Source organism: Xiphophorus couchianus, chromosome 23, assembly GCF_001444195.1.
Source record: "Xiphophorus couchianus chromosome 23, X_couchianus-1.0, whole genome shotgun sequence".
In the NCBI taxonomy this organism is placed as follows: domain Eukaryota; kingdom Metazoa; phylum Chordata; class Actinopteri; order Cyprinodontiformes; family Poeciliidae; genus Xiphophorus; species Xiphophorus couchianus.
The window spans coordinates 5,295,100-5,309,446 of record NC_040250.1 but is presented as its reverse complement, the minus strand read 5'-3'; the positions used below and the strand labels follow the sequence as shown (position 1 = coordinate 5,309,446).

The window sequence follows — 14,347 nt, the reverse complement described above, 5'->3', positions numbered from 1 at the left end:
GTGATCGTCCACAAGTCTAAGTGTGTATGATGTGACAGAAAGGTGTGCACTTCGAAGCCAACAGATCTATTTATAACAGTCACTCCCTGCTGGATCACACACACTGAGGTAAAGAGAGACAATAATGTGCCTTTTATCTGAGGAAGCAACAAAGTTAAATCTAAAAATAAAACATCTTTTAAAATGGAGTAAAGCACAGGGAGAAACACTAAGCTATAAGTGCAGGAGTGTGTGTGAAATACTGCACTGAACCATATCCAATAATGTTGCGCTGCTTGTAATAGGCTGTGTTTAAAGCAAACCATGGTTACCTGTGTTTGCAGAGGTGCATGATCATACCAGTCTATGCTTGCCTTCCCCTGGCTCACTGTTGCCACAGATATATGTCATGCTGGCACTCTTGCATGTGACTGTGTGTCCTTTTGTCCCTAAGGTCTGTTTCGCCATTCCATGGAAATTTCCTTTAACCTTTTCCCTCATTTACACCATTGCCCTTGAGAGATCTCTAAGTGCAACAAAAACTTTTTCTATCTCCCCTGTCTCTTTGTTGGGGGCAGTAAACGGTTCAGTAGAGATAAAACCAACTGCCATGGAGACCGTTTAGGTGTCCAAACTCCTAAAACATTGAGTAACATGATGAATATTATCGCTGCTTCGACTACTATATTAGCCTAGCCAAGACTACTTCTAAAAGTCTGTAATAATCTGTGAAATTACTAAAAGTCTCATCCCTGCTTTCCTTTCACAACACAAATGCTGTAAAATTCCAAATCAAATTTTAAGTCATGTTGTGGCTTGCACAAAATAGTCTTTGCAGTAGTTAGGCAAACTAGAGTAATGTGTTCTTTGACAATAGACTGCACTGGTAAACAAAGCTACCAAACTGGTTTCAATGTTTGAACTGGGACCAGTAACATTTTAACTTCTGTTTTTACTGTTTCCCATGACAAAGGTACCTCAGCAAAGCCGCAGGAAAGGCAAACTTTCAGTAGGAGCATAACTCATTAATGAAGACCAACAACCAATCAAAAATGTTCTTAAACATGTGTTCAAGGAACTAAAAGATGTCTTCTGGTGGAGTCGTGGTATAGTTATTAGTGTCAGACATACTGGTCTGAGTACTTCAAAAACACATACAAACATTTCTCAGGTTTATAGAGAATGGTATGAAAAAGAGAAAACAGCAAATATGTTGACCAAACCCCTTGTTGATATCAGAGTCAAAGAAATTGAGCAAGCCATTTTTAAAAGTTGAAGAAAGACAGCATTAGCTTAAACAGTTACTCTTTACAACCAAAGTATAAGGAATCCTATCTTTGACCACAACAATCAGGAAGCTAGTTGCAGCAACAGAAGACCTGAGCAGGTGCCACTTATTGATTTAATCACAGTCAAAACCGGACTGCTGAAAATTAGCAGAAAATGTTGCTTGGCCGATGAGTCTAAATTTCAAGTGAGACAGTCAGACAGTAAGGTCACAAATTTGCATAAGCTATATAAAGTCATGAGTTCATCAAGGTTCAGTTTAAAAGTGGTTGTGTTGTGATGTGTTTTAATTTAAGGAATCTCTTTTAATCTCTGATTTTGAGAGACCCTCTGCAAGAAAGACTTACAGTATGTACTCTCTGCAAATAATCTTGTAATCCACAGTTAATGTTGCAATACATTTTATAGCTTTAAATGTTTCCTTCCACAAGCACACAACATTTCTGCATTTTTGAGCAATGCTATTTCTAGCATTGTGTCGGTGCGACCACAAGCAGAGTAAAGGAAATACTACAGGGAGTGCAACATATGCACTGATGTTGCATCACTGCCTCCTCAGCTCTGGGTGGCATTACCCCAGGAAGCACCATGTAATCCCTGAAGTTGTGGAGCATGGGTCATAATCTTACACATTAATCCAGGAGGACGAGTGGATTATTTGGAGGGAAGAGACGCAGTGGTTTATCAGTTTTGTCTGCAAGTATGTTCCGTTATTTGCTTGTCACGTTTCCTACGCAGCAAGATTAAACCTTCTTTTTTATATTCCACTCATCTCAGGTTTTGAAAAGAGATATAACATTGGGTGTGGGTCTTTCTCCCTTAAAATAAGACATTTCCTATGTGGCTGCCCCCATGACAAATCAGGCAGCGGTGGAAGAGAGCTTTAAAGAATTAGGGCATCCAGCGAGCTCTTGCCTCACTACAAAGCCCTGAGCAGCAGGGTGAGATTGAATTCCCCCTGTACCAACCCCTTCACACCTCCATCAGGTGATGTGGACATTTACTGTGTGTCTATCTGAGTGTACAAGGGATGACAGCTGCACTTCTTATGTTGACACTATCAATATAGCCACCATGGCAGTTGTGATGAATACAAATTACCAACAAAGGTTAGAAAAGGACATGTAGAACACAAGTGAATATCATTGAAAAGTTTGTTTCATTCATTGCAAACAGAGGAATCCATTTTATTCTTGGGTGATTTTAATTGTTATGGTGTAGAGCTACTGAAGGCCAAAAGCCAGCTTCTCATAACTTCAAATATCACACCAGTCCAATCATTTTTTAAAGATAATCTTTGTTCATTGGGCCACTTAGGACCTTTTCTGGACACCTTAAAAGTCTGACTTACAGACTTTAGTCAGCTTAAGAATATGTTTACTGGCTAATTAAGTACAGTGGCCATGGCCAGTATAGCAGGAATTGGTCTATTTGGCAGTGTGAGCAGAAGCCAAGTCCTGCAGGCATATGAAATAAGTATCTCTATAAACCTTATTTATAGAGATGCTAAAGTCAATTTCTTGAAGGTAGACTGCAAAGTCATCTGAAAAAAGAATATTGCACCACTGAGCATCAATCTAATTCTTTTTCTCATTGGCTCAGGCAAGATTCTTTTGGCATTACCTCTGATTTGACAGTGATACGGATATGGTAGAGTTATCCCAGAGTGGGCTATGCTTCACAATCCTTTGCAACTTTTCCTACCACAGTTTTTCCTTCTACTCAACTTTCCACCAAAACACACTGAACAACCAGCTTCTTTAGTAATGACCTCTTGTGGCTTACCCTCCTCATGAAAGTGTCAGTTACTGACTATCGGATAACTGTCCAGTCAGCAGTCTTTCCAAAAATTGTGTAGTTCGAAAAATGTGTAAAATCCATTTTTTGGTGATCTAATGTTAAAAATTTAAGAGAAACTACATTTTCAGCTGCAATTATCAAATTACCAATTATTTCCAATTTGTGGTCCTAAGTATGAATACGAATATAGATTCAAATAAAAATATCAGAAAGGAGTTGATTGAAGGGAAGGCAGCTTCTGAGGTTGTGGCAAAGCTTGCAGAAAGTGGACATGTCGATATGCCATGAGTCAGAGAGCGTCTACCTTCCTCCAAAGCCTTCAAACCATATGTAAGCTGAATAATTATTTAATTAATATATGGAAATGCATGTAATGCATATAAACATATATTTTTAGTAAATGTTTAGCTTTGCGAGATGGCAAAGTGTTATAAATGTAATACAATGTAAGATATTGAGTGGGTAAAAAGTGAGGTTTTATAGTCAGGGTTTTGTCTAATAAATGTCTAATTAGCCATTTATGAGCCAATTCAGCATCAAATACTAGTACAAAATACCTAATGACTGCCTGGGGCCTACAGTGACAGGAGAAAGCAGCAAAAAGATTTATTCAAAGAAGTTTCTCAATGACTTTAGCGACTGATAAATTACTCAAATTGTTGTAATTTGACTCACTGATGAATCAGGGTCTTTGCAGGGGAAAAGCTCTATCAGATCAGACTGAGAGGCTTAACCAGCTCACCAGTGTTAAACGGTGTGTAAAAGATGATTTAACAATAAAACACTGAATATGTTTAAACCCTCGGAGGTGGATTTCAATGTGCCATAAAGATAAAAAGCATAAATTTGAAGAATAATCAGCAGCATGAGGGAATGGAGAGAGGGGATACCAGTGAATCACAACACTAACTGAAAAGCTTGGACTGAGTGCAAAAGATGAGATGGAGGAGAAATTTACATCTTCACATCCCACTCCGGTTTGAGTCACAGCGGCAACAACCTGCAACACGGCGACAGTCTGAATAGATTTTCATATAAATTAAGGTGGAAAAATGCAATAAGGAATTCCTAATAGGATCTGAATTCCCCTTGAGTCTCAGTCATGTTAGATTTTTTTTTCTGCTTACCTGATTTCTCCAGCATCTTTCCTTTTGCTGCTTACTGCAATACCTAACAGAAAGCCACTGTGTGAAATTCTGCTGCATGGAAATTGGATTTCAGAGATTCATCCATAGATCCACGTTTCTTACAGATTGCAAAATAAGAAATGCAACCTGTTATACTCCACTTCCCTTCTACAAATAGCATTTATTGGATCATGAGAAAGCTCAGTGCTCAAACTATCAATTGAAATAGGCAGTTCCACTAACACAAGGTCCTTCAAATAAAAGTGAACCTTGTGGTGATGGGGGGCGCAGCTTGACATGCATTCAAGGGAAGCAGGAACAAAACTCATGTTGATTTGATTAAACCTAAAGCAATAATGTACAGCTCCACTTTGCCCTGAACCATGCAGGCCTGTAAGCCTTTGCTAGCCCCGTTTATCCCCTTTTGGAAACTGGACTAAAGGTTAACACTGACCAAGAGCCTTACTGTGTTCTGTTATGGGATACCAAAGACAAAGCCACATGATTAGAAGAAGAAACTGCATCTGATCTTGACAGATGGGTAGACCATATCAGTCTTCCAGGACTGCCAGCAAAGACTTAATGAGTCTGGCTCTTTAGCAATAATCATACCACTTCTGCACATTAAAACTGTATCCATCAAGGCTTAATGAAATCTACTTTGCTATGTTTTAATTAGCATGGGTGATTTGCTGCATCTAACCAACACCTTCTGATTACTCCAATGCAAAATTAGGATCACATGAGATTATGTTATAGGTAAAACTTTCCAAAACCATTGTGGACAAAAATTGAAGGCAATCATACAACAAAATTGACAAGCAACATTTAATTTTCCATTGTTGTGTTTAAAAAAAGTCACAAACACAGTTATGGAAACGGGAATAACAAGATCGAATGATTCTATAGCTATATTTTGTAGCATTCACTTGAAGTAGGTAAATCGTTTTCACGATATGACTCAATATGACAAAGTCTAGAGTTTGGACTTTGACTGAGCTATTGCAACACCTGGAGTCACATCATTTGGGCTGTGCTGATGCAGATGTGCGGCTGTGTTTGAAATCATTGTCCTACCAAAACCGCTGGCTATTTAGTGGTGAACGGACTGGTGGTCACTTAATCAAATGCATTTGATTTGGATCACCTGGCTGATGTATACTTCATGAAATCTTTTGGACGTAGCAAATCTTGTACTGGATCTTTACTCAACGACTAATGTATCCTGACTAAAATTGTAAGAAAAATCAATTGCTAATCATGTTTCTTGATGTCCAGCTTGGAGTGCAGTTATTAGAAAATACTCTTCAGTTTTTGTCACATATTTACAAGAACACTATCCATGGCGTAAAACAGTGTACACAATGGTGCAAAGTTGAGACATGCCAAGATGTCATGTTACAAAACAACTTGGTTAATGCATTGCTGAAAAGTTAATAAACAGTTAGCTAGCTGCTTTCCCTAATAAGGTAAAATCAGTTATTAAAACTCTAAGTTAAACAATTCTGAGTTGGATCAATTTACTGTAGCAATACATTTTCAGTGATACTCAAATCTGAGTGGTGACCTAAGTTACCAGAAAAACTGACAATGCAAATCATGACAAAAAAGTATCTTAGATGAATGAGAAAAAGAACAAAGAGCTACTGCGATTATAGAGACGACACAATTATAATCTGAATTCAGAGACAGAAGTCCAGATTTAATCAGAGATTGCATGATCTAACTGAGAGTATGCCTGCATGAATTTTTGCTGTGGTGCCAAGAAAGTCTGAGTGAGCAGCTGATGAATCACCACCTAATTAATTATTGAACACCCCCTCCACCAACCTGCCTCTGCTAGCATGGTAGCTAGCAACCGTCAAACACATGATGGCCTGAGAGATCCCTTCAACACACACACAGGGTTTAGTAGAGTGGTTAACGGGAGAATGGGCCCCTGGTGTCTCAGCAGGATGCCTGATGAACCTCAGAGGGATTTCAGAGGAAACAAACATATTCCCAACGCCATCACAGACTAACACAGACCCAAAGGGAATTAGCCAAACATCAACACACTTTCGTCCCTGACAAAAACTAGGTGATTCTTATCAGGTGCAAAGCACCATAATGGGGTACTTTAAAAAGACCAGTGACTATTTTAATACTACTAAGCTGTGAATCTGACACCTGGGCAACAATTCACCTAAACTTTCTTACTTTCTTTCGTACTTTATGTCAGGCGGACATATTGTTCTGTCTCCAACAAGGTGGATACTCCACCAGCTGCACCCTTAATTGCATCATCCCCAGCTATATTAAAATATTTAAAAGACAAAACAAGTCAGCTTATGTCATATTGGACACTGTTTCCACACAATTGTGTGATTATATCCAAGTGCTGCTCGTGATGTGAGCAGCACATAGTGACAGAAGGGACAGGTGAGTCACCGCGGGGCTGCAGGCTGAACACATTGCACTGCAGCACTGCACATCACGACTCGCACAGACAAGAGAGGAACAGCAAGAGAGCTAACGGCACGGAATTGGGAATAAAACACAGGATGGTGGAACACAAACACACCAAAAGTAAATGTAGCGGAGACACAGCAAAAAGCCTAAATCATTGAAAAGTAAAGAAACAACTCAGGATAGAATATATATTGAACACTGTCAGTAACGTCTGTATCAAAGACATCCATCACACCTGGGAGGATCCTTAAAGCCTTGATATCTATACTCATCTGTCTGCTGTCTGTGCTGAGCCTTCACTCCTCAGTCACCAACTAGTTTAAGGCATATTTATCAGTCTACACAAAGAAGGTGATGTGCCAGCTGGCTTTCTGCCCCCATTCGGCTGTAAGTAACAAATGAAATAGAATTTTATATCCAAATTTAATCACAACGATCTTATATAAATCTTTCATCAAATTGTTTTGTGTATTAGTATCATCTTGTTCCTATAATCATACAGAAGCATAGAAAAACAAAGAATGAACACATTAGAAGCTTGTTTTTAATTGGCTGGAATTAGAAGTAAAGTCTGCTTGAGCTCAAGACAACATTTACATCACAGATGCTCCATGGTTGCTGAATGAGGTTGGTGGCTGATTTCAAGATTAATAAAATTTGTTACATTGGCAGACTCAAATATATATCCAATAATATTTCCCAACATTTCAAAAGAAACCATTTGCCTGTCTAGACCTTCCATAAATTATGAAAAATCAGAATGTTGAATTTCCAATTGGGCAATGAGGTAAAGGACAATTATGTTTTGAGGGGGGATCTTACCAAACCTAGATTCACTCCAATTTAAAATATAATTTGATGCAATTTTAGAACTCAGTAATCCTACTTTATATAAATTTTTTCAATTCACAATTGGTGAATTTATTTTGTTTGTTAAAAAAACATTCTCAATGGAACAACAAGTTGTTCCATTGAGTGCTTTGCTTGGCATCTACAAAGCACTCCTACTTCGGTTAAGATCCACATAAGTAAGACTGGTTTAACTGGTTTCAGAACATATTTTGGTGGAACCCAAAGGGCAAAACCACTGAATAGGTGCTTTAAGTATCTTAAATTAGAATGGATTTACCAAAAATAATAAACGTATTCAATAAGAACTCAGGTTTTGCTGTGGCAAATCAAAAATAAAGGGCATCTTATAAATGTAAGTTACTATTAAAGGAACTGTATTTTTTAGATGTTTACTACAAAATACATAATCAAGAATGACTTATTGACAACATTCCAAAGATTTCTTTGTCTGAAGTTTAATTTTTGCATTGCAACTTAAAGCCAACACAATTACAAAACAAGGCAAGTTTGTCACTATTCATAGAAAGGTCAACTGAAAGTGCTTTAAAAGCACACAAAGCATCATTAAAATTCAATTTTGTAAGTATGCAGGAAAGTATTTTAAAAGTCCACAATGTCTATAGATATAAATGTGACTATGGTTTTCAAATATCCAAAGAACATCAAAATACTTTGACAAAAAATGCTTCTCACAACTTTATGGTGCTGTTTAATGAATGATGGTTGGCCTATTGTATGGTGATCAAAGAGGCAGCAAGTGCTTCTGAGTTCACCTTCTTTATCCTGGAAAATAACACGTGTGCGCTGAACGCGCATGTGATTTTCTCAGTAGTGAAGCGAGTTTGCCCAACCGGCGGTTTGAACAGCAGAGTGAACTGGACGTGACAAGGCTAATATTTTACCAGCATGTGTCCCGTAGCCGGTTATGTCCTGTCAAAGCAAGATGTGTTGCTGATGGTAAGTCGGACTGATCTCCGCCAAAATCCCCCTCTACCCCTGTTGAGAGGGCTGAGAGCGACCCTCGACACCCGGTCAGTTATAAGCCCTGAGAGAGGTCTGAGAAGCTTTCTGTGATCTAAAGCGACTTCTCTGTGGGTCCGGTCAGGTCAACGGAAACAGAAAAGTTTTAAATACATCATGTTGTCTTTGCATTAAACCTCCAGAGAAGCAGCCGGTTTGCAAGTCCAAAAACATACTGTTATCCTGTAAAACCATAACACATTTAAAACTTAGATTACACAGTAGTTCTTCCAATAACTTTTGTCATAGGATAATAATGTTAATGTTTTGATGTTGTTAAGTTTACATGAGCATTAGCATAATTATCCTGTAGTGTGCTGGCGCTATGAACTACAGTTGTTAAGCTATGAATGTGTCTGTTACGCAGTTGAGTGCAGGCTTGCTAATCAAACAGACAAACTGTGCATTAAACACATAAATACAATAACAAAATATAGTGGGGGGTTGTTTATACTGTTACTATATATAAATTCAATGATGTTACAAATTTTTCTAGAATTTTGCCAAAATTGTTACACAAATGCAGCAATACTTTACTAAAGATTTGTATGAAGTGGCAATTTAACACTGTCTGATGCTTGTAGGTAACTGTGTTTATATGTAATAACAAATGGGGATGATCTGGTCATTTCAAAGTAGCTTGGGATGAAAATAGAATAGAATAGAAATATACTTTCCTGTCCCACAGTGAGGAAATTCAGCAAAATACATAAAGGAAAAATCATAACTTTTAGTTATCCTGTAGTTGAGTGCAGGCTTGACTGTAAATCATAACTTTTAGTTAATCATAACTTTTAGTTATGATTTACAGGCACTACATTTGTCATGGACTTATTCATCATTAAAAGAAGAGGAAGAGATTTTGCAAAAAAGATTTCAAACCAACACTTCCAGAATCATCTTGGAAATTTCATAATCTTAATAGGCTGCAAGGTATAACTGTGAACTTGGGCCTGTTGCTGCCTTTACTTTAATATATGCAGTGTTACTAAGAATCTACTTGTTCTCTCTGTGATAAAAAGCAAAACACGTTGACATCAGCAGAAGCATCTGCAGGAACATGTCATCATAGACATTGTGATTTTGCAAGACAAATGTTTGAAATGCCAATGTTGTAGCAACTTTAAGAAACTATTCCTTTCACCCGGAGGCAACAGCATATTTTGTGTAAGACTAATCTCTAATTGTCATATTATGACAGAGAAATAAGCAAATACTCCAAACTTGACTATATGGTGATATAGTAAACAGATATAGGCAGCAGTTTGTGTCATTTAGGAGACAACTCAAGAAAAATAACTTTGGGGAGTTTGAATTCTGCAAATATTGCCAGAGAAAATCCTAAAATAAAAAGCAAAAACCTAAGTTTGTTGGAAAGCCAATTCCTGTCAACGTTTGTAGAAATGGAATCTAAGCCCAAACAGCAATTTATTTTCATATAGTATGTGAAGGTGCATGTGCGAAACAGACAGGAAGAGAAAAAATGAGGCAAACTGTGCCATGTTTTTTTATGTGTGTATGTGTGAGAGAAAACTAAAGAGACAGCGAGACAAGGAAGCAGTCACATGTTAGGAGGAAGTAGAGAAGAGGAGGGAGGCGAGACAGCCCATCCCTCCTCTACGTCACGGTGACGCCTCCGTCCGCCCCTCCCTCCACTACAACTCACATGACTGCAGCAGGGCAGTTCTGTAACACCAGTCACGAGGATAGAGTACTACAAAAACCAGCCGGCAGGGGCAAGTGTGTCTTTTACAAGTACAACCCAAATACACACACACAGCAACGGGGAGTAAAAGGAAGCCATAAGTCCGCCTTAATAACCAGTAGTAAATATTAACATATAATGTGCCGTTTGCACTACAAATAACCTTATCAGACTGCACATAGAGAAAGGACTTCACACTGCGATACAGTGCACAGTTTGATTCTGTTTCTGAGTCAAGTTTATCTTCCCTCTTCCGTGCCAGTCAAGGACTTAAAAGCAATCCAGCATTAAAAGCCTCAGAGCAAAGCGTCGGTTAGACGTAACAGCATGCCTATTTCCATCTGAGCACTTTTCTCCCTCGCAGTTGTCCCATTTTCATTCCACATCCACATCTTTATTGGATCTGCGCAGCATGGATATACTTTTGTTTTATAGTCACATTTTCCAAATCGAAATGTGTATTAGGTGTCTTGTGCATTATTTTTCCCCCTTGTGCTCAGCATGATATGCATTGCCAACTCCCTTCTGCTGGTTGACTGATGTTTGGTTGTGTGGGTTTGTAAGGCAGAGGTGATTTTTGAACAGAAATGATTTGGTACACCACTTTTTGACTGTTTCTGGGAATTTTATTCACAACTGTGGTAACCTGATACACAATGGAGTTTTGTCATTTGGCCGTTAAGGCTCATCGCCAAGGGAGTCACTTCAATTTGGGGAGGGACAAGGACAAAGACAACAAAACTTGTATCATATATACCGTGAATATGTCTTCTATTCCAATTTTACATAACCAGTCAGATAAAATAATTATATCAGAATATTGTTGATTAATGCAGCATCAGTAATAGTGACTGCTAGTAATAGAGGTATAATTTTGTACTGCTCTTTTTCCTTGGTCATGATATCCCCACTACGGTCCCTGAGCTTTAGACTCTTGGTCAATAAAATCTAGATTTGGTACAGATATAAGCTATCAGTTCATTGAGTCAAATACCCACCCATCAGGGCAAAACATTATGACCAGCAAGGCCCCTCTTGATGTAATCTCTTCCAGATTTGCATTTGTAGAGATTTAAATTATTTCCAGTTTTTCATTGCAATCTATCTCAACCTGTTGTTTATTTATTTCAAAAAGGGACAATGAATATTATATAATATATAAGAGTTAGCTATAGTCTCTCAGGGTACAATCATTAGAAATACAATACATGACAGCGCAATACAGACAAGTTAACAAGCTTATTCTATCAAAACAGAAAATAATAATGATGTACAAAAAGCATTTTTTAACTAAAAAAAAAACATATCAAATTACAAATTTAACAAGAATAAAAAGCGACTGGATGGAGAACATATGTGAACATCAATTTTAAATTATTTCCACAATTTTTAATTTCGATTTAGGTCTTATCTTTGACTGGGCCATTCTAGTCCATGAGTATATTCAAGCCATTCCATTTTAGCTAAGATGTGTTTATGTGTTTAGAGTAATGTTCCATCTGGAAGATGAACCTTAATTCCTGTTTTCAGCTTTTTGCATAAAAAGCACAATTGCCTAATTTTAGCTCCTTCCATTGTCCCATCAACTTTGCTTTTCTCTCCCTGCTATACAAAAGCATGATGCTGCCGTCACCGTGTTTCATAGCTCACTACTATTCAGTCCTTGGACCACTTCTTATATTTACAGATCCATGCAAAGCAGGAAGGCTGCTGTTTCTGACACAATTTGACTGTCACACACTTGCCCTTATGAAACTCACTCAAATTCTTACGCTTGTCCATTTTTCTGACTTTGAGGAGAAACCTTTCATCCACTTATTGGCAACATGATGAGGAAAAAATCTGAATAATTTACAATGCTAATTGGTGTTTGTACTTCATAAGGATTATTGGAAAGCAGTTTGAATGCATAAAACATGAAATATGATAGGCTACAAATTTGCAGTGCTTTGGAATAGAGATATTGCATACGCTGATAATGCGTGATGACTTTGATTCAATTTATTGTTGCAAAACCAATTTAAAGAGCTAAATATGTGATCAATCCCAGTGAGAATACATGAATAGTATAGCTCAGTTATGTGTAACATAATGTTCTGCAAATATAACAGACATTGTTTTGCATCTCCCTTTAATATGCATAACATTGAGATGGCTCACATCCACAGTATGTGTTATGTGTAGGCACATGTCACTGCTGCGGCTTATAAATAGTCCACAGTCTCCCTACATCCCTCCACGCACTGATTTCAACCTGCTAGGGCTGCCAATCAGCTGTGACAGACCTCCCTTCTTCCCCCACTTCACCACCAGCAACACCGATACCTCCAACCCACACACACAGCGCATCAGATGCCGCGATGACCCTGCATCATCCAGAGCAAAAACAATCACCGCAATGCAATTATGTCACGCTGCGCTGCGGATCCTGGATTGACAATGACAGACCCCTGAGGGGGTCTTTTCCTGCAGACTACCTGCTAGGAGATTAATCTTAGTGTGTTGCGACTTTAAATTAAGAATCAGCAAATCTTCGCTGATTTCCTGACATAACTGACCCCTTTATAGCGCAGCCCCCCGCGACCCTCCTCATCCATGCACAAAATCGGTTAACGATAATCACACTTTCAGGTAAACTGTCCAAGAATCGCTCGGATTTCAGTCAGTTTTTCAGCCAGACGCGTTTTGTAATCGTTTCGATTACGGAAACCATTACGAAAACGTAAAACCGCATCAACTTTCCCAGCTGACTCGGAACTCTGCTCTTCTTCGTCCACGTTTTGGAGATACAAAGTCTAATAACCATAATAATGAGATGTCCATGAACGCATCGTGGGAAAGGTGTTGCTCAACTTTGGAGCGCTCCGACCAGCATGCATAGATCCGCTGGAGATCCAAAGATCCTCCAGCGCTCTAAGCCCGCCGTGTCGAGGCAATCAGCTTAATAATGAAGTGGATAAATACCATTACACAGCATTGATGTGTTGCAATGCCACAACAAGGGACCTCTTCAAAACATTTCATTAGTGTTAAAAAGAAAACAAGGAACGCAAACACGTGGTCTAAGCACACACAAGTTCGACTTTCTTCACACACATTAAAAAAATAAACTGTCCAGAACCCAATTAATACGTCAATATATCACAATAATCCACCGGCTTCGTCCACGCATGAAGAGGCGCACCACGTGTTCCGAGTCCCCGGCACTGAAATTAAAACTTCCCTCAAGAATGCGTCTAAAGTTTCCAAAGCGCCCCTTTGCATACCAAATAATCCCGGCCGAGCAGCAGCACACCGGCTGCTTTCCGCCTCCAGGTCTAACACCAAAACATTTATCCATTTTCATTCATTGAATTCCCCTATTGCCGATGGCTGATGACATTTCCTCCAAGACACGTGAAAGCCAGACATCAAGTCATTGTAGTCCACACACACACAGACGCTCACGCACGCATGCAGACCGAGAAGCCGGCTTGCACTGTGCCGGGGAGATGCTGCTGAGCAGCCCAGAGAGAGGCTCTCATCAGCCGGGCACAGCGTGCACCAGAGCCGGCGACGTGCAGAGACGCGCCCTGCTCTGCAAAGCCCGGCGTCCCGTGTGTCCTCCAAGGCTGGGGTCTTACCTGGCTGCCGGAGTTTTCTGTCAGGTAACTGAAGACAAAGGACGAGAGTTCCTCATCTAATAGTGGAGCGCAGTCCGCCATCTTCTAGTGAATGAGGAGCTGCGGAGTCAGAGAGTGGAGTATAGGAGGAGGAGGAGTGAGAGCGGGCCGTCTGTAGGGGGCGCATCTATTTACTCGTGGAGACAAACATACACATTAAAAGACATGCGGCTCTTCAAAAGCGGTCTCCGGGGAGCACCAGGGGGTCGATGCTTGGATTCCCGCAGCTAAATCAGGACTGCTTCACTGCAGTGTCACTGCCCTATAAGCTTAATAAAGATCTATTTATAGAAATAGATAGACATATTCTCAGAAGAAAGCACATTTTCTGCAACATAACCAACAGTTTACAGCAGTTCAAATGTGTTGATATAATTTTGATGTAGCTGAGAAAAACTCAGAGAAATTAGAAACACGCCATGCAATCCTCTCATATATTTTTGTTGAACTAGTAGATGAATTAT

The 14,347-nt window shown here is 39.2% G+C and overlaps 1 protein-coding gene across 1 annotated transcript in view; it reads right to left on the bottom strand.

Moving 5' to 3' along the window:
* Positions 1–13,984, bottom strand: part of ppargc1b (peroxisome proliferator-activated receptor gamma, coactivator 1 beta) — a 102,642-nt gene extending 88,658 nt beyond the window's left edge. Inside the window, exon 1 of the mRNA XM_028008803.1 lies at positions 13,845–13,984. Coding sequence (XP_027864604.1) covers positions 13,845–13,925 — 81 coding nt within the window. The 5' untranslated portion in view covers positions 13,926–13,984. The remainder of the gene's footprint in view (positions 1–13,844) is intronic.
* Positions 13,985–14,347: the final 363 nt, after the last annotated feature.